Source organism: Primulina tabacum, chromosome 5 (assembly GCF_025594145.1).
Source record: "Primulina tabacum isolate GXHZ01 chromosome 5, ASM2559414v2, whole genome shotgun sequence".
NCBI lineage: Eukaryota > Viridiplantae > Streptophyta > Magnoliopsida > Lamiales > Gesneriaceae > Primulina > Primulina tabacum.
The window spans coordinates 5114579-5137532 of NC_134554.1; the positions used below are offsets into that span (position 1 = coordinate 5114579).

At 34.3% G+C, this 22954-nt stretch overlaps 4 protein-coding genes across 13 annotated transcripts; 2 read left to right on the plus strand and 2 right to left on the minus strand.

The window, feature by feature from the left end:
* Positions 1–2737: 2737 nt before the first annotated feature.
* Positions 2738–6743, plus strand: LOC142545792 (auxin transporter-like protein 2). Its single transcript, XM_075653169.1, has 9 exons — positions 2738–3387; positions 3587–3810; positions 3959–4144; positions 4219–4331; positions 4459–4642; positions 4762–4859; positions 5268–5475; positions 5551–5808; positions 6248–6743. Exons 2-9 carry the CDS (start codon positions 3634–3636, stop codon positions 6470–6472), a joined length of 1449 nt encoding a protein of 482 aa, XP_075509284.1. The 5' UTR covers positions 2738–3387; positions 3587–3633; the 3' UTR covers positions 6473–6743.
* Positions 6744–9559: 2816 nt separating this feature from the next.
* Positions 9560–12623, minus strand: LOC142545793 (uncharacterized). Of its 9 annotated transcripts, none has more exons than XM_075653172.1 (6): positions 12292–12623; positions 11556–11700; positions 11368–11476; positions 10989–11103; positions 10008–10847; positions 9560–9895 (listed from the first exon to the last, which is right to left on the minus strand). In XM_075653172.1, exons 1-6 carry the CDS (start codon positions 12535–12537, stop codon positions 9761–9763), a joined length of 1590 nt encoding a protein of 529 aa, XP_075509287.1. In that variant the 5' UTR covers positions 12538–12623; the 3' UTR covers positions 9560–9760. The 9 variants fall into 9 exon arrangements, with proteins under 9 accessions (XP_075509287.1, XP_075509285.1, XP_075509288.1 ...); XM_075653170.1 differs by having other exon boundaries at positions 11556–11712; XM_075653173.1 differs by having other exon boundaries at positions 11368–11464; positions 11556–11712; positions 12292–12622.
* Positions 12624–14233: 1610 nt separating this feature from the next.
* Positions 14234–17462, minus strand: LOC142544632 (protein yippee-like). 2 transcript variants are annotated; one of them, XM_075651665.1, is made up of 6 exons: positions 17355–17462; positions 17049–17178; positions 15213–15256; positions 14808–14916; positions 14666–14721; positions 14234–14590 (listed from the first exon to the last, which is right to left on the minus strand). In XM_075651665.1, the coding sequence occupies exons 2-6, from the start codon at positions 17142–17144 to the stop codon at positions 14506–14508; spliced, it is 390 nt and encodes a 129-aa protein (XP_075507780.1). In that variant the 5' UTR covers positions 17145–17178; positions 17355–17462; the 3' UTR covers positions 14234–14505. The 2 variants fall into 2 exon arrangements, with proteins under 2 accessions (XP_075507780.1, XP_075507779.1); XM_075651664.1 differs by having other exon boundaries at positions 17049–17182.
* A 3147-nt stretch (positions 17463–20609) lies between these two features.
* LOC142545794 (chlorophyll a-b binding protein CP29.1, chloroplastic-like) lies at positions 20610–21760 on the plus strand. The gene is made up of 2 exons (XM_075653180.1): positions 20610–21137; positions 21228–21760. Exons 1-2 carry the CDS (start codon positions 20655–20657, stop codon positions 21591–21593), a joined length of 849 nt encoding a protein of 282 aa, XP_075509295.1. The 5' UTR covers positions 20610–20654; the 3' UTR covers positions 21594–21760.
* The last annotated feature ends 1194 nt before the right edge of the window (positions 21761–22954 follow it).

The window sequence follows — 22954 nt, forward strand, 5'->3', positions numbered from 1 at the left end:
TTTTATGAAAATTTTCAAAGTTGGAATGAATTAAATCAAATAGGCGACACTCTCATTGATTTTAGGGACATTCTTATCTTCCTATTGAAGACCAACAAGAGGATCCTCGTATTGAATCATATTCTACCATCTTTTGTCATGTCAAACAATTCACATCCTCAATCAGAGATTAAGCTGTTTAAGATACAATTAACATAATATATACTAAAATTTGATGTATTCAGTGTAGAAATATATTATTTATCCGATAAATCGATGATATGATATGTATTTAACAATTTTGAGATCTACAAAATAGAACCTCTAAAAATTTTATATCGCGTATTAATCTAATCAAATACGAAAATATTTTAGATCATGTTCTAACCCTAACGGATTAATCAAGTGTACTAGCTCTACCGAAATCGAGCTAGCATAAAATTGGGATCCTCGTGTTAGAGAAGATCAAATTAGTTTGGGGAGGAAGATGATCAACTTCCCTTGCATCAAAATATAAAAGCTAGTGCGATCAACTTGTAACACAACAATTAATCCTTCCTGGAATTAACGGTAATTAACAAATAATATTCGGATCCTTTTGGAAGGTCCATTTCATTGGCGGGTCCAAATTCACCGTCGCTTTATCCGAATTCATTACTTTATCAGACTGGTCATCTATCACCCATATAAAATAATTGCTTCCTAATATATTATTCTTCAACCAAACGCAAACACCTTTTCTGTGTGCTTGTTTCGATTCCTTCTGTAATATATTATTTATTTATTTCTTTAATTCATAATAATTTATTAAAAACAAGAACTATATATCTCCAATTAATTACATTTTATTTTCGTCTAGCTAGGATGTATAGTAGACTGAAGAGAGCATAATTCAATAGGAGTGAACAAGAATTACATTTTTATATATATGCATGTAATAATTGTCTTATACAGTTTATTTGTATTTAATTTACTCTAAATTTTATGAAATAATTTAAATTAAGAATATTTGATACCCAAATAGTTGGAATAGATTAAATTAAACAATCCAAACGAATTATGATGAATGGAGTGGTAACTAAAGATGATCATCTAAAAAGTGAAGGAGATCAAATTGAACTTTCACGATAATTGTGTACTTTGGACTGAATGATTATCAATCCCACTCAACCACAGAAACGAATAAAGAAAGATCCTTAGTTAATTAATTAGCGCATCTAAATATTTAAAACTTGCTTTATGAAATTATCCGAATAATTAATTTAAGATTTTGGATTCGAACTGCATGTAGAAATTGTATTCAGAAATCAAGTCCTATGGAAATGCATATGGTGTTTTCTACATGGTGCAAAGGGTGAGAATAAGCACATTTGGATGGATATTTTAGAATTTGAAGCATGCTCGGAATCATGCATATATGGTCTAATATTCTTCCAGCTGGTGGAAAGGATTTTGCTTGGTACTGCGCAGTGACATGCACGATATCAAGAATTATATTTTCATATGTCTAGCTATAAACAAACATGGGATACAAATTTAGGGTTTTAGGATTCGAGTTACAAGTCTTCACTTCATTCACTACTCCACGCCTTTCCTTGGCGTTTTTCCATGATCCAAAACTGTTTCTTCTATCAAGAAAATCAAGAGAATGGTGCCAACGATACAACCGATCAATTTTTGTTTTTTGTTTTAAAAAAATCATGTAAACAACAACTAGAATAGCGACGTTTCCGTGAATATTTCAACACATGGAATTACTGTTCACGGCCCTTCCATAACTAAACTGAATTTTAACGTGTGACCTCAGTTCTAATATATACTGATTGCGTCAATAATTGCTTCTTTCTTCATTAGTGTAGGTAACCAAACTGTTCAAATCCTACCTTACTGAACAATTGAGTTTTTTTGTGTGACTAGGTGGTAAACAAATAAAAGTTAAATAAATATTCAAAATTTATGTAAAAACTTTTAAAACCTGTAAATTAAAATATCCAAAAAGATACTAACGTACGTGTGCGATTATCATCAAAAGTTATGGTAGGATCAACTAGGTCACGGCAATGTGATGGTGGGAGTCATGATATTCAATTCAAGAATAAGTGGAGAGTCGCATCCCACATGAAGGGGCGCACCTATTATGGAACACAAATCTGAGATTTGGTGATATCCACCTACCATGAAATCCTTGCCATTAATCATTTCTCCATCCACTAATACCATTCTATATATTATCCCACTAATTTCTTCTTTCTCGGGACACCAATGTGTGCGTGCACATTACCATTAACTTTGCTATTTAGTCAACACCAGTACTGGACTCGCTTTCGATATAAACAGGAGCCCTTTTTTTGTCACCTTATATGGGGGAGTGAAACTAGAATTTGAGTCAATACAAGAGAAAATCAATGATGAGACCAGTTGGGTTAAAGACCGATCTCACCAGGATCGATCCCTTTGTTTTAACGATATCAGACTATCAAGATTTGTAAGACCTTGTTTGGACCCCAAAACTGTACTAAACCTGGCGATTTAACTAATCTTTTAGGTAATGGGATCCTAATATTTCTTATGCTCACCAAAATGGGCAAAACTGACTAGTAAATTTTCTTGGTTATGGATTCGCCAGCGTGATTGAGATACAATAAGTTGCGAATTCAACGTATATATGTACTTGTTTCAATAACTTAAAGAATATAAAATATGCGAATTGCAACACTTGTTTAAATTCTCGGTTTTATAAATATTGTAACCGGGTCCTCGGGGAAATGAGAACTAAGCAGAGAGACCCAAAAATCCCTTGAATTCCATTTGGCCAAACGAAACCTGAGAATCGGATCAGAATTGAATTTGTAGAATATAGTGAAGATGACGAAGTATTTTTTTTTTTTAAAAAGAATGAAATAAGTGTGAGCGGAAATAATTAATGTTCAGTTTCATGTAATAATATTTAATAGCAGCAGAAAGTCTCCTTTTCCCATTTCCATGCCCGCCACTTGCTAGGCTGCGCTTCATTTTTTTTCTCTGCTTTGCAGCGCTTATACACTTAACTTTGCTTCTTTTTGAGGCACTACCTCGCCGCCGCCGCAGAAAGTTTTTTGAAGCGCATTTAGTTTTGTCCCTGATAATTTAACAAGGGGGAGATCGTGAGATAGCAATAAATGAAAGTGTCTGTTGCTGTTTGCTAACTTTCTATGTTTAGCTCTTTCTGATGATATGTCCTGGAGTGAAGAAACAGTGAACTATCTGTCTTCAAGAAACCTCGCCTTCCGCTTTTCTGATTTTTCATCCCATTCATATTGAACTGAAAAAGAGTTGAAGGGTCACGTATTTGGAGTTGGTTCAATCAAGGGAGTGCTTTTCCTTACTATATATAAGATCGGTGTTCAAGGAAAAGACTCGTCTCACAAGGTATTACGGAAAGTGAATTTTGGGGTTTTTTTCCTTCCGTCGTAGTTCTTTCTGTTAGTTTCGGATTTTTTTTTTCTTTTCTCCTTTTTGTAGATTTGGAATCTGGTGAGTTTTTGTTGGCTTTCGTTTTCTGGGGAGGAGTGTGAGGGTGTGCAGCTCTTTTGTCTCATTGAGTGTCTTTTTTGTGCGTGTTTTTCAGATCTGCCACAGATTTTTCAAGTCCCTATTTACAGAGAAAGTAATCAAATGTCGTCCCAGAAGCAAGCAGAGGAAGCTATTGTCTCCACCTTTAGTGAGACTGAGCATGAAGACGGCGGCAAGGAGGAGGAGAAAGTGGAAGACCAGCCCATTTTCAGCGTCAAAAACTTACTCTGGCACGGTGGCTCCGCCTGGGATGCCTGGTTCAGTTGTGCTTCCAATCAAGTACGTATATCGACATTACTTTACCATCAACTTTTCAAAATTTAATGAGATTCCGAATGGGATTCTTTTAAGTTCACAAACACTGTAAAATTTTGATCTTTTTTATCCCGTCATCTCCATGAGTAATTTTCAATTATTTTTACTGCAGGTTGCGCAAGTGCTGCTGACGCTACCATACTCATTTTCTCAACTCGGAATGCTCTCTGGAGTTGTGTTTCAAGTGTTCTACGGCCTTATGGGCAGCTGGACTGCGTATCTTATCAGTGTTTTATACATTGAGTATCGAAGCAGAAAGGAAAAAGAAGGCGTCAGCTTCAAAAACCATGTCATTCAGGTTTGCTAATTTCTCGATTGAAATGACTGGAAATTCATATATTAAAAATTTTACTCATCATATCCTAAATCCAGTGGTACGAAGTGCTGGATGGATTACTTGGCCCAATCGGGAAAGCCGTGGGTTTAGCCTTCAACTGCACTTTTCTTCTGTTTGGATCCGTCATCCAACTCATAGCCTGTGCGAGGTGATAATTTTTATTTTATTTTTTTTTATCTTAACATGTTTTAAAAAAGATGTAATCTTGAAAGTGAAGTATGTCAAAAAAAGATCGATTCTTGATTAAAAAAACAAACTTTACGTTTAATTTACAGCAACATATACTACGTAAATGACCATCTGGATAAGAGGACATGGACTTATATCTTTGGAGCTTGTTGCGCCACCACTGTTTTCATTCCCTCCTTTCACAACTACCGAATTTGGTCCTTTATAGGACTTGGAATGACTACTTATTCCGCTTGGTACTTGACTATTGCGGCCCTTGTACATGGCCAGGTAAAAAAAGTTATCAAACTACAGTGCTACTAATTAACGTATGTTAAAAAAAAGTAATTTTATGTATTTTTCCATCTTAAATGTGTAAAAAAAAGTGCATGATTTGGAAGTGTTGATAGGTTGAAGGTGTTCAGCACTCGGGTCCAAAGAAGCTAGTGCTGTACTTCACCGGAGCTACCAACATACTGTACACGTTCGGTGGTCATGCTGTCACAGTGTGAGAAGCTTTTAAATTTCTTTTATATATTTTTTCTTTCGTTTGCTCCTCAATTATTTAAACAGTATGTTTCAGAAAAATATTATCTTCTTCTCCATCTCATCTTCTCTTTGCAGCTTTTGCCGGCCCCTTGGGGTTAGTAAAAGCAAACGAAATCATGAAATTACTTGTGCTTTGTTTACAAGAGAAAAAGGCGACGTAAACATTAGTAACATCATCAGAGTCCATTTAGTAAAAGTTTCTGCCAGAACATGCCCCCACTCTTGGCGTAATTTCTTTACTTTCTCACCCTTTGCAATTTCTGAGTTATTGGTTTGCCAGTTGTACAGTGTGGTAAGCAAGCAAATGATATGGTTAAACAAGTTGATTGAAGGGCCTCAATCTGATTTAAGTTTTGCTCTACTGCAGGGAACTCATGCACGCAATGTGGAAACCTCGGAAATTTAAGTATATCTACTTAATGGCTACACTTTATGTTTTCACACTTACCTTACCATCGGCTTCCTGTGTCTATTGGGCCTTTGGTGATCAACTCCTCAATCACGCCAACGCATTCGCGCTGCTCCCCAAGTCTGGTTGGCGCGACGCTGCAGTTATCCTTATGCTCATTCATCAGGTATGGTCAAATTTCACGCTGTGTGCATTTGAACTTATTATTTTAATTTACTAAAAAAAAATGTTTGAAGTGCAGTTCATTACATTTGGATTCGCGTGTACGCCGCTTTACTTTGTGTGGGAGAAGGTGATTGGGATGCATGATACAAGGAGCATATGTTTAAGGGCACTTGTAAGATTGCCAGTAGTGGTACCAATATGGTTCTTCGCCATTATCTTCCCATTTTTTGGCCCAATTAACTCTGCAGTTGGCGCACTTTTAGTGAGTTTCACGGTCTACATTATCCCAGCTGTAGCACATATGATCACCTACGTGAGAGCCGAAGCTCGCAAGGTAACTTTATAATGTCTCCACTCTTTACACCAGCAGTAAATTTTGCTGGTAATTTTACATGTTTACGACTGTTTCCAAAAAAAAATCCCAAATCACTGTAGGATAAAAAAAAGACGTTTATATACTAAAAACCCTCAGATGTTGGCATTCATTTTCTGGATTTGACAAGTTTGCCTAGATATAAGGATCTAGGTGGGCTGTCTTTTTCAATTTAGTTACGGACAATCTTGATGTGTAATATGTCCTTTAGTTACTGTCTTCTAGTTTGCCTCCTTTCTACTTAAAAATTGGTTTCATTTTCCATGGAAATGAAAAGATTTTTTTTAACCATCGGACATAAAATTCGTTAATTAAAATGGGTTTTTATCATTGACGAATCTAAGTTCAAATTTGTTGCAAAGATTTGTTTTTTCATTTTATTTTCCTTCAATTATTGCAGAATGCTGCAGAGAAGCCTCCGTTCTTCTTGCCGAGTTGGGCAGCCATGTATGCTTTGAATTTTTTTGTGGTAATTTGGGTATTTGTAGTTGGATTTGGGTTAGGAGGATGGGCAAGCGTTACTAATTTTGCGAGGCAAGTCTATACGTTTGGTCTCTTCGCCAAGTGTTATCAGTGCAAGCCACCGACACCGGTGCATCAAACTCCGGTGCCATCGCACTCTTGATCGATGGCGTGACTGTGTTATATGGATCGAGCCAAATTTAATAAATGTGCATGTGCCTTGTTGTTCTCTCCTCAAATCGAAGTATACATGGGGAGGTATCAATACTTTCCCTACACGTGATGTGTGCTTTTTTTCTTTTTACTTTTTGTTTAATATTTTTTTAATATAATTTTTAATAAAATATTAGATAAGGCAGTGTGCTGAATTGTGATGATTATATTCCTTTGCTTCTCAAAGCATAGGCTAATTAATTAAGTCCATATAATACTTATTATTCCTTTTTAATAACTTGCAATGGGTGCGTCGTTATTACATGGTATGGCGCTACATTATCATGGATTGATTCTTGATTAATAATAAATTATATATTAACAATTCATAAATAATAATTTTTTTTTTTTTTGCAAAACTCCAATCTATCCACAATTTTGTTTGATTTTTTTAGTCAAATTTATCATATCGCGAAATTAATTAATTAAAACCTTAAAAAAGCTGAGAAACTTTTAAGGGAAATATATATATTTTATTAGCAACAACTTATATGGGACGGAGATCATGAAAAAATATTACTTTTTAATGCAAAGAATATTACTTTTTATTATGAATATCGGTAGGATTGATCCGTTTCACAAATAAAATCTTTCTATTTTAGTCAATAACTAAATACTATTATGTACAAACTTGACAGGAAAATATATAAAAAATGAACGTGGCAACCATATCAATCCATACTGCTGCCTCCTCTGTCACGTCTGGCTCACTATCTATCGAATATAATGATACCACTATCTATCGAATATTAGATATTATTATTTCTTAAATATATTAAAAAAATTCCAAATAACCCTTTCAATATTTTCTAACTTAATATGAAAAACTACGACATAATTTTAAGTTAAGATTATTATTCTGACGATTGAAAATTGCAGAAGACTCTTGAAATACTATCACTACAAGAAAAACACGGATGAGAGATCGACAAATCGGTCTCTAAAGCAAAATAGAGACTTATTAGCGACTGATTTGGTTGGTATCAACAACCTTGGTCGCTAAATATAAGAGATCGGTACGATTAATCGGTTTCTAAATTAGCGACCACATTTATTTTATCGATCTCTAAAATAGAAACCGAATGATCATATGCGGTTTCTATTTTAGATACCGACTAATAAAGTTAGTCTCTAATATAGAGGCCGATAAAGTATAACGACCGATAAAACAAAATCAGTCTCTAAGTAGAGACCGAATTTATGAAATCAGTCTCTAATTTAGATAAAACACAACCAGACACAACACAATATGCGAAATCAATAAATATATACCCTCCAAAAAGCACAAGAAAATATTAACATCAATACAACTATTTCAATCCACAACACCAAAATCAATACAAATATTTATACCAACTATTAAAGTGTCAAATATCCATTAATTCTAACAAAATATTCAATCCACTTCCAAGTCAATCTAATCGAAACTCAAACTTTAGTTACTGGGACGGTGTCTAAGGAGCTTGAGTCTCATCAGAATCTATAATGGGTGAAGAAAAGTCTGAAAAAGCAGGACGGTCTAGTGTTTGAGAACATACCATACGAGCCATAAATTAACGCATCTTTTTCTCCAATTCAGTAACTCGAGTCTTCAAATCTGCATTCTCTGCCCTCAACATGAGCTACTTGGATGAACCCTTCTAGTAGAAGCAGACATCACATGAGGAAAATCAACTTTTGCTTGTGAGTCAAGTCCATAAATGCATCTTTTCTTCATCCCTTTAACAACCTCGTATGCCTCAAATATGGCTCGATGTGTGGATATGAACAAATTGAAAATATTTGGAATGAAGAGTTATGATTGTCATGTATTCATGCAAAAACTTATTCCAATAGCCTTCCATCACCCATACGAGGTTGTTAGAGGGATGAAGAAAAGATGCATTTATGGACTTAGCTCACAAGCAAAAGTTGTCTTTCCTCATGCGATGTCTGCTTCTACTGGAAGGGTTCGTCCAAGTAGCTCATGTGTTGATATACAAGAGTTGAGGGCAGAGAATGCAGATTTGAAGACTCGAGTTACTCAATTGGAGGAAAAGATGCGTGAATTTATGGCTCGTAAGGTGTTTTCTCAAACAATAGACCGTCCTTCTGCTTTTCCAGAATTTTCTTCACCCATTATAGATTCTGATCAGACTCAAGCTCCTTAGACACCGTCCCAGTAATTAAAGTTTGAGTTTCGATTAGATTGACTTGGAAATGTTTGGAAGTGGTTGAACATTTTGTAGAATTAATGAACATTTGTTTTGGATATTTGACACTTTAATAGTTGGTATAAATATTTATATTGATTTTGGTTTTGATAAGTTGTGGATTGAAATAATTGTATTGATGTTAATTAGAGACTGATTTCATAAATTCGATCTCTACTTAGAGACTGATTGTGTTTTATCGGTCTCTAATATAGCGACCGAATTACTTTATCGGTCTCTATGTTAGAGACTAACTTTATTAGTCGATATCTAAAGTAGAAACCGCATATAATCATTCGGTCTCTATTTTAGAGACCGATAAAGTAAATGTGGTCGCTAATTTAGAGACCGATTAATCGTACCGGTCTCTCATATTTAGCGACCAATGTTATTGATACCAACCGAATCAGTAACTAATCGGTCTCTATTTTGCTTTAGAGACCGAATAGAGACCGATTTGTCAGTCTCTAATCCGTGTTTTTCTTGTAGTCTTGTAGTGTATGTTCTTTACTTTTTTATTTAGCAAAGATTTATTAATACCTTCTACACTGCAACTCAACAATGCTCATAATAATGGATAAAGTCATTCTTCAATTTCGAATTCAAGCCATATTAATCATACATTAGTAAGATATGCTAGTCTAACATCAAATTTAAACTCGAAATTTCCACATGAACTTGTTCTTAAGTTCCTCCCAGATTACACGTAGGTACTACACTTTCGATCACTATACGAGATGTTTCCGTACAAGTAAATATATTAAATAAAAAATAGACACAACCATACATATGTATGTATGTATGTATGTAATCAAACATAAAAAGGATAAAAGACGACTGAATGATAGCAAAATCAGTACACCTTGAGAGAATAATCAAGTCACGAGAAGCATGACACACACAATTTAGTATGTTTTCTACAAAGTAAAGAAAATAGTACCTGATATTGCATAGGATCGTATGAAAAAAAACCATGCCCAACTGCAATAAGATTACATGAGCTTACCTTTTCAGTCTCATTGTGGATTTCAGTAATCAATCAATATCTACTTGTTGTAAGAGTGAGTTGATTCCGTAGCATCAACTGTACTGTCCATACAAGAACAAGATTCGGTGCCTACTAGAGTTGTTAAATCAACTGTTGCTGAAGGGTGAGAGATTGGAATGCTCCGTCTAATATCCTGTCGAAAGATAATTGATTGTCAGATGATAAAACGCAGTTTATTCTGGTTAAAATATGTTGCCTTTGCATCATGGTAACATTGTGAAAGAAAGCAAGTCCAATATGCATACCATATGCCTTATAGCCATGTCTAGGGACTTCTTTGAGAGTGATCTTCCAAATCCTGAACCTTCACGTAAACTTTTTTGGGCATAATCTTGAGATGAATATTCAGCTTGCTTAGGAGGAGCTAGTTTCCTCATGTTCACTACCCTTTCAACCATTTTTGAACCCATCAATACAGGATTCACTTCATCCAAACCAGTTGTATGCCTGCTTCGATTTCTTGTTAGCAACATGCTCTCACTTTTATGGTGGGATCCATTTGGGGCTCGTTCTCTGGAAGGTGAGCATGCCTTTTGTCTTGAATTTGAATTGAGTGATATAGTATTAGGTAGACTTGGCCTTCCCTTCGAGGCAGAAGCCGCCTTTTTGGGCATCAATGTCTTTGAACTTTGAGGAGTATCATGAGATGAAGTACGCATCACTGATGGTTTCGATGGCTTAGTCTTTAGAGATGCAGATGTTCCCTGTGATACTGCTGGGTCTGTTTTTCTTCCTGGAGAAAATTCATCTTTAGCAGATGCACTAGATGTCATTGCTTGGCTGGATGGTTCCAGAGTTGGTGTTGCAGACCTTGTTGAGGACTTTGAACTGATTGATGCAAGTCTTGCAGGAGTGACTGATCTCCCTTGAGCTGCAACAAGTTTTGTCACTTTCAAGGTAGTAGTTGAAGGATGAAAAGACTTGGACTTTGCGGGCAAGGATGTTTTCCCAGTTGGTGTTGCACTTCTAGGAGTTGCTTTTCGACCACCTGATGATAAAGGAATTCTATTTGCCGTATGCAAAGCCGTAGCCAGAGGAATCAACTTCTTACTCAGTGAAGCAGATTCTACAGGAGAGTTGGCCGGCTGCAGAAAAAAAAAGTGCTAAAACGAATAAGAGGGAAGTTTGAAAACCACCATTTAGCCAGAAAAACCACCAAGCCCACTTGAAAGTCACGAAGAGAAACACTAAAATGCTAATATCTTCAAACACTGAACACTGCTTGCCTCAGATTTCAGAAAAATGGCTCCACCATTTGAGCTCTTGGTCTGAGTCGCCACAGAATCTAGAACGATTTCCTTTACCAAAGGGAGTGAAGAGGTATCTAGTTCCATAGGAAGCCTGAGAAAAAAGATCGGACAAAACTAGATGACAGCTAAACAATTTGACTCATCACAGACTATCGGAAACAAGTGTTGGAGTACAACATATGAATACCATGCCGTTATTTTAGATAATCCAACTTGGTACGCATTTAAGGCATTCGAAAATATCTCTTGGACACGAGAAATTTATGAAAATTCAACGAAGCTAATAAATTACAAAAACCAAATTACGCAAGATGTGTCGTAAAGCCAGAATATTAATTGATCATGCCACCATTACCAGTCACAACCAACTCTTTCTGTTTCCAGCTTGAGGAAACTATCATCAGCTCTGCTATGAATCTTCTCAGACCGTAATCTGTTTGGAGTCAGCCGATCTGGTGAAGCGCCTCAAAATCAGACCATAAAAATTCGATCATCAAGAAGAAACAAACGAAGGAATTAGAAATTAAACCAAGATAGAAGTACCTGAAGAGTCATCAAACTCGTCAAATTCCAGTGCAAGAACATTATCATCTCTATCCTTTTCACCCCTCTTCGTTTCCAAGAAAACAGTCAGATCTTCATCTATTGCACTCACAACCATCCCAAGATCTCTGTTATGTAGCCTAAACTGAACGGATGACTGCATTTTTAGTAGTCACATTATAGTAGGGGACAACTCTAAGAAATCAAAATTTTCTAACTTTAACAGTTTTTTGGAACTTTAAACATGCAAATAAAACCTGGAAAAGTAAAAAAGTTTATTCTCTAACAAAAATCTGTTTCCATATTGGAACACCACCATGCATCCAAGATGCAGAATCTAGAAACCTTGATGCCTAATTTTCCTATAAACAAAAAGAAACGAAATTTTCTTCAGCACAAAAGAAGAATCTGATGCCATTTCATGTGAATGAAAGACAGACAGCGTGAGAAGTATCCATTCACCAATTAAGCCACCCACGTGACACAAAGTAAATGATAAATAAGGGATCAAATTTTAAGCAAATTCTTGAAAGGAACTCTTAACTTTAACTTGTCCAACAAAACTCAAACTCGAAAGCACCCTCAACCCACCAACAACTACACCCTATACTTGCCAAAGCTACCACTTTATCAACGGTGGAGCACCATACAGATGCGCACGCAGAGGAAAAGAAATATGAAAACAAGCAGCACCATACAGATGCGCACGCAGAGGAAAGGAAATATGAAAACTCACAGCCTTTGTCATCAAAACAAAATTTGCATGTAATCCCAATTTCAGGAGGGCCGACTGTGGATTAAAAAAGACATGGACCCGAGATGGGAGATAAGTTGATGAAGCAAGGAGCAGTTTGGTTTGATTCCTTTCACAAAGGGACACGGCACGCTGGGTTTTAGATTTTAATGAACTTTGTTTTCTGGAAGGGGGTGGGGGCATTGCAAGAACAAAACTATCCAAGCTTGAATCGATGTCGTCATACATGACTTGTAAATTATTCTTTCTAGTTTTACTGAAAATGGACTGACAGAGTTAATTATTATCACTGGCAAATCACAACCCCCGAGAAAAGAAACTACACAAACAGAGAGCTTATTTTATCTCCATTTTGCAACACTTAATTACCAGGTTTTTATATGGATCATCCGACAGGCTACATTTCATTATGATGTCGTTTAAATGTACATTTGAAAACGAATTCAACATTCGCCATGATGGTTCGGAAAACTGACTGAGTCGGATCGAATTTTTCGTCCATAAATATTTGATTTCTATTTAAAATAAAGTTAAGCCAACGTTCAAAATGTTTGAATTTTTTAGTCGAATATGAGCTCAAATAATTTTATTCGATAATTCGTAAATAATTTATTAATTTTAATATTTTATTATTATAATTATAATTATAATTATATATTACATAAATAATGTTAGTATTTTATTTTCGAGTGTTTCCCAATTCGAGAGCAAAATATTAAATTTTTTAGTTTTAAATCGGACTTGAATATATACAATTCGAGAAAAAAAATGAGTATTAATTTTTTTCATATTTATCTTGTTTTGGTTTGTTTACACTGATACCGTTTGATTCGCTATATTATTTATTCACATTTTTATCCAATCTAATCTCAATGTTTGATGAACCATATTATTTATCTATCTAACAATAATCTATCTTACATCAATCAAATTGTTAATCATTTATCTCACATTAATCAAATCGTTAAATTGAAATTACAATATTGCCCTAAATAAATAATATTATAAATATTTTGTTAATATTTTCAAAAAGACAAAATAGTAATATCACAATATCTCAAATTTAATAAAATTAATCAAACATAATATTAACTATCATTTTTATATATTTTATTATTAAAAATTATTATTTATCTCATATCACTGACTAGTGGATACCTTAAACATGTCTTTTTCAATAGAAGAATATGAGTAACTAATGTTATGTAATAATGAGTGAAAATATAAACATTTTTTTTTAACGAAAAAATTAGGATATATGATTGTATTTCTTCATTCGAAGTGTCACGATAACTTGATGAAAATATAAAAAGAATTTCTTTTAAAAACAGACACACGGACATTACCAGTTTTCTATGCGATATTTAGGGAGAATTTGAAACATATTTCAGTATAAACATTTAATTTAAAACTATTTTAAAAAAAATTCTTAAAACATAATCCTTACATTTAGTTTATTTGTTATCACAATAATCTCTCAGGATTCAGGAATACATAATTGGAAAGGAAGAAGCACTACCAAAATAATCATAATTTAAACTAAAATTATAAACAAAAAAACCAGTTAATTTTCTCAGACTAATATATATACTATTAAAAAATAACATTTAATTTCCAAACAATTAAACTCATATCTCACATTCTCTTTTTTATAAATTAAAGAAAAAAAAAAACTAATTTCTTCTCTAGGAAATTCATTTCAATAAATTGTATTTAATTATCGGAGAACTCGTTGGTGGGCTTTCTACTTGGCGGGCCTGAATGTTATTAAAAAGTTAGGGTTTCTGAGGTTTGATAAATTGACCAATTTGCAAACTTGACCCGTTTGACCTGCGTTTTGACCCTTTTTTTTTAAAAAAAAAACATCAAAATATACCTATCACCTATTCTTAAAAAATTAAACTTAAACAACACTTTTTAAAAAAAAAAAAAAACATTTCCATTTTAATTTTTTCACTTTCAAAACACTACAAACACATTTTTAAGTGTTTATCCAAACAAACACTAATTTTTTAAAAAGCTTTTTGACATGCTACTAACTCAGCTTACTAAAATAACCCCTCCTTTTTTTCTTCAAAAAATCTAGATGTAATCTTTACTCTCCCAGGGAATATTTTAATCAAGCTATAGAGATGGTAAAACTGGTTATCTAACTCAATATATAGGAAGAGAGGATGTACAAATTCTAGAAATCAGCTACGTATCATCGGCATCACCACCAGCCATATGGACTTCTTCAGAGAACACATACTCACTTCCATCCGGTCCCAACACCTTAAACCTGCACAACCACAAAACTATCAAACAACCAGAAGGCCAGTATGAAATTTATACATGTAATTATTTGCATACATACCTTTCGAGGATAAACTTTCCTTCTTTGTACCTTTGGTTCTTGTCTTGAGCAGCTTCCTGTGATTAAAAACAAGAAATATCTGAGAATTCATGGCGCACGCATGGCAAGAAATATCCAAGGATTTAGAAAGAGATCTTCTCACATATTTCCAGCCCACAATGGAGCCACATCCCACGCAAAATATGTCAACAACAGTGTGCATGCCAGTCATCATCAGCCTATCTTCTTTCTCCCCAACAGTAACATTAACACTATCAATAAGGAGATGGCATCAGCTACATTTTGCCGAATGAGCAGAAGAGAAAAGTATAGTTTCAACTATCAGAAAAATGTCCTCTCAAGAATTCTAGATGAAGTATATAACAGTTCCCATAAAAAAAATATGATCACGAAAAAATTTGGACTTTCAGAAGTAAAGAAACAAGATACTGGTGGATATGATCCTTCTTGCTCAATACTCTTGCTTTTACCAAGGCAAAAATACAAGTTGACTCTGCAATGACCCATTCCAAAACTCAATAGAAAATAAGAATCGAGGACCTCTTACACTTTATCAAAGAGGTAAGCCTTCCCATGCCTGCAGTGGAAAGACTAAAAACACAGAAAGAAATGAAGGGTCAGGATCCACATGTTTGAAATCCATAATCGATGCTAAGTAGGAAATGTTTAAATGAAAGCGTAAATCCATTGAACAATAAATCAATTTCAAGTGTATATATTCGAATGGCCAAAAGGGAAAGCAATATTAAACTCAAAAGTGAAGCTTCCCTGCAGCGTTTCTTAAATATATGAAGTAAAGAAAACTAAATGATTATAACTCCAGATAAAAATGGAACTGAAGACCAATTAAAGTATTATGCATCAACAGTCTGGAAATGGTTATTGTTCGGCTGTAAATAACAAATAGTTAATTAAGTGACAATCGATGTCAGTTAAGTTAGGTAACTCCAGGCTTTTGATGTGTAATAGCCGGTCTAGTTAGCAACAAGTTAGGTGGCATTGATTTCCCAGGCCTGGGAACTTACATATATATGAATATAACTAAATAACTGGGAATAAAGAAATGATTATCCTTAAAAATGAACATTGTGTCCAATAAACTCCGAAGAGCAACAAATGGGTACATTTAAAAGCCATACACGTTTTTTGAACATGTAAATTTGGCTCTTTTATTGGTTAGCACCGTAACATAGTATGACACAATTTAACAAATTATATTAGTCAGTTGTACAGAGTAATACGAATTGAGTAAAGCAAAATATCCATGCTTCTCTTCACACCGCATTATAAGAATAAAAAAATTAGCTCATTGTTTGACTTCTAGCAACTCTGCGGGGCTTATTAGCGAAAATTACATAAGAAAGTTTTGAAAGCGTGCCCCTGAGGAACATGTTGTTTTAACAAAAGATACCTCAAAGACTTTATAGTTACAGAAATAAGCTGTCTCAGATCATCTGATTAAGATGATCAAACTTTATGCAGTGCATAATTTGAAAATGATGCACCATGATACCATGCGCAAGCTGCACCTGAATCTAAGAGTGAGGATGAGACTAAGAAAGGAAGAAAACTGGCTTCGACAAAGTAGGGAAGAACAACCAAAAGTTATTACTTCCTCATGCATATCTCCATTCAAATATACCTATAAATAATGTTCCATTCCCTAAATGGCAATTTTTCTTTCTAAAGCGTGTTTGCTTAAGAGTAATGAATTCAAGTCCACTAGCTTTTTTCCATCACCTTTGTGGTGAAACTATACATATATCCCAAGCTGTCATCACTTCAAGCTCACTTCTAAAGCATATATCCAATAAACCACTACGTGTGGGTGAAAAATGTTTTCCTAGGCACACATGGGGATTAATGAGTGAGAGATGAACAAAAAAAAAAGTAAAGACGGACGTTATACAAGCAATCTGATTGAATAAACAAAGACGTACACGTGTATGCATACAGCAATCAATTATGATTAATCGTGAGGTGAAATGTTCAAAGAGAACCATAATGAACCGATTCAATGAAACACTTCACCCTGTTTTTACATTTAATTTAAACATAATAATGTATACTAAAAGTTAATTATATTGAATCCTTTTTTCAGCAAGTTAATGCAAATTTGCAAAATGTAATGACGCCTCAAACTCTTCTTGCCTTGAATACAGTACTTCATTGCATAGTTATATAATTCAAATAAAATCATCCCATAAATGGCAGGCAAATCTAAGTCCCTTAGGCTAAACATCTGTTTACCGAACCTCATTACCATGTAAATGACCAATCCCAACTTCAGACACCCATTAATCGAAAACAAATCAGCAAACATAATCATAAATCTACCTACATTGCCAGACAAAAATACTATTAAAGAGTGAAACAGATATACCTTCGAGATTATGTCTTTGGCGAGACCAAGATGGGATTGACAGTGCTTGCAACTATACAAATTCCCTTCAAGGTAAATCAGAAATACCCTCCCCATTGTAAGAATCCTCTCTTCTCAGCAACAATCAATTCTTCCTTTGAAAAAAAGAAGATGAAAATACAGGTAATCCCCAGCAACAAATCACTACGAAAGACGGTAAAATACCCGAAAAGTGCGCAAAACGCAAGAGCATTATTCAATAAAGTAGAATTTTCCATGAAAATACATTGGAGGAGGCCAGATGAAGAAGATTGATGTTGATCTCACCTACTCAAAAGTGCAGCGGTTAAAGGAAAAAAGGCCCAAGCGAATTGATGTGATGAGAATCATGGATACGTATTTATTATAGTGTGCGTGCGTTGCTTGGAGAGGAGATTGAAGAATTTTAATATGTTGGGAAACATGATTACATTAAAATCTTGTTTTGGCTTAATCAGGTCTAAATTTCAATTTTAATATATTATCAGATATATATTTTGTTTTGATCCAAATTCTAACATTATGTGTTGGATTAGTTACAGTTGAACAACTTGTAATTTTCACTGCCCACTTGTAAATTTCAATTACACAAATTACATCGTTAAGTGTTGGACTATCCATAATTAAATTACACGTAAAATTTACGTTCCAAATATTCGAACAACTTTATATAACTAAGCATGTAGGGTCAAGAATCATTAATACGATGAGTTGATGACCCCAAAAATCGATTGGTCTTAGTTTGAGTTCCTCTTATATAAATTGTAGTTTGATAAAAATCTCTCATGCCCTATCCGGGAAAAAAACTAAACAAAATAAATGGTGTTTATTTATCAATTATTAAGGTGCTATTATTCATTAATTAATATTTTTTTATTTGTGTGTTTTTTGCTAATTTTTTTAAAAAGTCCTATTATGTGTGTGTGTGTGTTTTTTTTTTAAATGGCCTTCTTCTATTCATTTTATTGACTATTTGTAAAAATAAAACATTCAGTTTATTAATTGGCCAGCAATTTCCTCTAATTTTCAACATTATCGCAAATATTTATATATTCTGATTCGTGTGAATGGCAGTGACTTTATTTTCCTCATGTATGTAATAATATATATTCTCTGATCTATCTATACTATATTCTATATTATATTATTAAGTGTGAAGACATGATAATAACTATCTAGAGAAGACATCAATTTTTTTTTTCCAATTTTATCATTATATGATATTAATATTACACTTTTGTTTGTTTTTTTTTAATTTCAACACACATTTTTTTTTATTTCAACCATTCAAATATCAATTTAGTCCCTCCATAATTTGTCAAATTTCACTTTAGTCCATCGATAATGATAAAAAATGTTGTACACACACGCGACACACACGCATCGCGTGTGCAGAGTAACTAGTTTAGAATAAAGAATGTATAGTTATGTCGCTTGCTGTTTCAGTATAATTTTTAAATTTATTTTACCTTTTGCGTATGCTTCTGCTGCGTGGCTTCTAATTCCATCATGAATGGCCTTCCACATGGAATATTTTCACCTTACTCTGGAATTTTCAAATGCCATAATTTTGGAAATAAGAATGTACTATCCCCAAACTTCCCTCGACTGCTCTCCACCTAATGATTCATAGCTAAATGACAGAGTAAATGCCATTTTTATTGTAATTCCAAATGATAACATCATCACCAGTCACAGCACTTACCGGGATTCGTCGGAGTTCATCGTGATCAATCTGCCAAAGTACATCCTCAATCTTCGGCCAGTTCCAATTCCCCGAGTCTGAAGTTAAATCACTAACCCGAAATTTAGTATTGAGCAGTGTTAGAGTAGTAATAGGTGAGAAAGATAATGGGCGAGCCCTGCATGGATCATGAAACGCAGGAACACTCCAGCCGGATCCAATACGCCACCGCGTCCCCTTCTCGAGTAATTCACGACCCCAAAGAAGGCTACGCCATATATAGGAAGGCCGATGATCCAAACGAGCTTAAGAAGGAGGCGTTAGGAAAATATTTTGGCCTAAAGATAAAATAACTAATAAGCAATAATAGCGTAGTATGTGTTTTTTCCAAATAAAAAATGTGGTCGACTTATTTAAAAAAAAAATTAAATAAAATAATAACCAAGAAATAAAACCAGATAGTTTGGAGAAGAAACAAACCTTTCAAAATTCCAACTTTCAAATAAATGAGAACTTGATCTACAAAATCCTACAAGGGAAAAATCTTCTTAACGCATCATTTTTCACACCGAAGAGGACGCTAAATTTCACGCCATTTTAGCGTCCTTTTTTTTTTTTTTTTTTTTTGCATCCCAGCACCAAATTTGGTGCAACAATTTTCTTTTTATTTTCAAAATAAAATTATTTGTTTTTAATAATTATTAGTAATGTATAAATAATAATTTAAGACTTATTTTATTAATTTAAAAATTATATATTTAAACATAAAAAAGTAATTATAATTATTCATTAATTTTACAAGTAAATATGTAATTATTGATTTTTGTAATTTTCGTATATTAATTCATATTATATATAATTTAATTTATATTATATAATTAAATTATAAACTTAAATATTATTATTTAAATTTATTAATAATATAATATTGATTATAATATAAATATTAGTCATAAATTAAAAATATATTAAATAAAAAAATAATTAATATATGTAAAATAAAAAGAATCTTTTGAGAATATCTTTTTTGACGTAAGATTTGAAGTAAATGTGTTGGAGATGGATGATATATTTGGTACAAAATTACATTTTTTAGTGTAAAAATTTGCAACAAAATAGATTTTTTGGTAGAGATGACCTAAAATGAATATACAATCAAGAATAAAACGATCAACACTTGAAATGACATATTAAAATATATCCATGTCTAAGTTAGTTACAATTTTTTAATTCTTAAAATTGTTCGATATTCTTTATTGTTGTGCAAAGGTTAATGGAAGAATGTGTAACACGCTTTTTTTTGTTTATGCTAAATGTAAAATGATTGATATACTATTATATAACAAGTGATAAAAAAAAAATCGAACTTTCACAATTATGTGGTGCGGTTTATTTCTTCCAAATTATCACACCACCATTTATATGGTGCTTTTTTTAAAAAAAAAATTTGAATTGTGATACAACATATTAAATGTGGGGAATTTCTTTTGTTGAGGTTATAGGAAATTTCACTTCGGAGAAAAAATAATATTACTCATATTTATGTTAAATCTTAGAATATTACATTTTGAGATATAATATGATATGATAACATAGTGTTTTTTTTATAAATAATAAAATTTTAATTCAAAGAAAAAAAATTGAAAAGAAAAAAATGTATTCGAAGGGAAAAACCCTAATTCCTAACTGCAACAAACCAGTCGTCCAATAATTTACTCAATAAACCGGATAAGAAGAAGATAAGGCCGACCCTCCCACAACCCTCAGATGGATTCACTCCCTCAATCCAACGGCCACCATCCCTCCGCCCTATATCTCCATCACTCACACTTGTGCTCTATAACCCAACCAAATACCACGTACTACTTCATTGCCACACGCTCAAATCTCGTTAGTCCTTCACCATGGCCTCCGCCACATCATCCTTCATAGGGACCCGTATACCGGACGTTCACTCTGGCCCAGGCTGCGTCCAGGCACGTTTTGGTTTCGGGAAGAAGAAAGCTCCCAAGAAATCAGCATCAAAGCCCGTTACCGACCGACCGTTGTGGTATCCCGGGGTCAAGGCTCCGGATTATCTCGACGGTACCCTCATCGGTGACTACGGCTTTGACCCGTTCGGTTTGGGCAAGCCGGCTGAGTACTTGCAGTTTGATTTGGACTCACTCGACCAGAACCTGGCAAAGAACAACCCCGGGGATATTATCGGAAGCAGAACTGAGGCTGACGACGTGAAGTCCACGCCATTCCAACCTTACAGCGAGGTTTTTGGACTGCAGAGATTCAGGGAATGTGAGCTCATCCATGGCAGGTGGGCCATGTTGGCGACTCTCGGAGCCCTGACTGTCGAGTGGCTCACTGGCATTACCTGGCAAGACGCAGGAAAGGTAGTATATTCATGCATCGATACCAAGATTTTTTACACGGAAAATTTTCGAATGATTTGATGATTTATCGACTCAAAACGATGTCTACAGGTTGAGCTGGTGGAGGGATCATCATACCTCGGGCAGGCACTTCCATTCTCAATGAGCACGTTGATCTGGATCGAGTTGTTGGTGATCGGGTACATCGAGTTCCAGAGGAACGGTGAGCTTGACCCGGAGAAGAGGCTTTACCCGGGTGGTTCATACTTCGACCCGCTGGGCTTAGCAGCGGACCCGGAAAAGAAGGCGACCCTTCAGCTGGCTGAGATCAAGCATGCCCGCCTCGCCATGGTGGGTTTCTTGGGATTCGCCGTGCAAGCCGCCGCCACCGGCAAGGGCCCACTCAACAACTGGGCCACCCACCTGAGCGATCCCCTCCACACGACCATTTTTGATACCTTTGGGTTTTTCTCTTAAACTACTGGGCTCCCCATGTTGTATAGTGAATTTCAATGTATCTTGTAAAAATTGCGATACCCGAACGACCCACCCGTTTTCACAGTTAAACTACACACATTGAAACAAGAAAACTATCTCGATCCAGACTTTTTTTTATATAAAACATTGGGTGTGTATGTTGCTAATTATCATATATCTATTTCAGATTTACCCCTAAAAATTTAGAAGAAAAAAGGTATCCATTTATTGTCACGATAATTTTGAGGTAGAGAACGAAAATGATACTTAGCCAATTAAGTATTGGCTAAACCAAATAATAACGAAAAGTCTATTTAAAATTTTCTCGGTTTAAATTTTTTTAAAAAATAAATATTCATCATATTTCCCATATGTAAGGCACCTATAGTTTTAATTAAAATGTTGTAATATGGGTGAGGCGGATGTTCTACTAGCTAGCTTTAATAATTCAAGAATCAAGGGAGGTTCCGCTCAACTCAACTACCAGTCTATTCGTATTTGCGAGGTAGTGTCGATGCTACCTGGGGGCAGTGCCTCCACAAGATCTGGACCATTGATTTTAAAAAAATTGATGGACCCCCACATATGCGTGATTAAAATTGGACCTTTGATCTTCTCATGGGACAGTGCCCCACAAAGTATGATAAAATCTTTCTATTTGTGAATTCAGATTCTCGATTATTGATTTCAACCGCTCCTCTTAATAAGTAATAAAACTTGAGTATTTATTCGTGACATCGAATTCTTGAAATAAATGTAGTTTGCAATTACTCGTATTCCATTTCACACGATATTATAAATTGTGCTTTATTAGATTTTAGTCAACATTATTTTTCATATTTATTCAATTCGAGTCCAAATTAATTTATTTTCAGGAGTTGTCTTAATAATTTATTGATATAATATGATATTCAGTTCAATTGGATTGATAATTCAATTTCTTGTGAGTTGAGTAAGTGAGTTTCTCGAGGCCATATATGTTTCAAACTCAACTTATTTATACTTCTAATATCCAAATTTCAACACCTTAGGACAAAAAAACGTATGTCTCTTGTGAGACAGTTTCACGAATTTTTATCTGTGAGACGGATCAACCGTACCGATATTCACTATATAAAAAGTAATGCTCTTAGTATAAAAAGTAATATTTTTCATGGATGATCCAAATAAGAGATCCGTCTCACAAAATACGATTTGTGAAACCGTTTCACATAAGTTTTTGTTGGAGAAATATAAGATAGGTCCTATATCCAAAAATCGAAATAAAATAAGATGTATCTATATCCAAAAAATGAAATTAAAAAATAAAATAAAATAATGTCGGTGATAACTGATGGAGGATAAATGATAACGGACTAGTT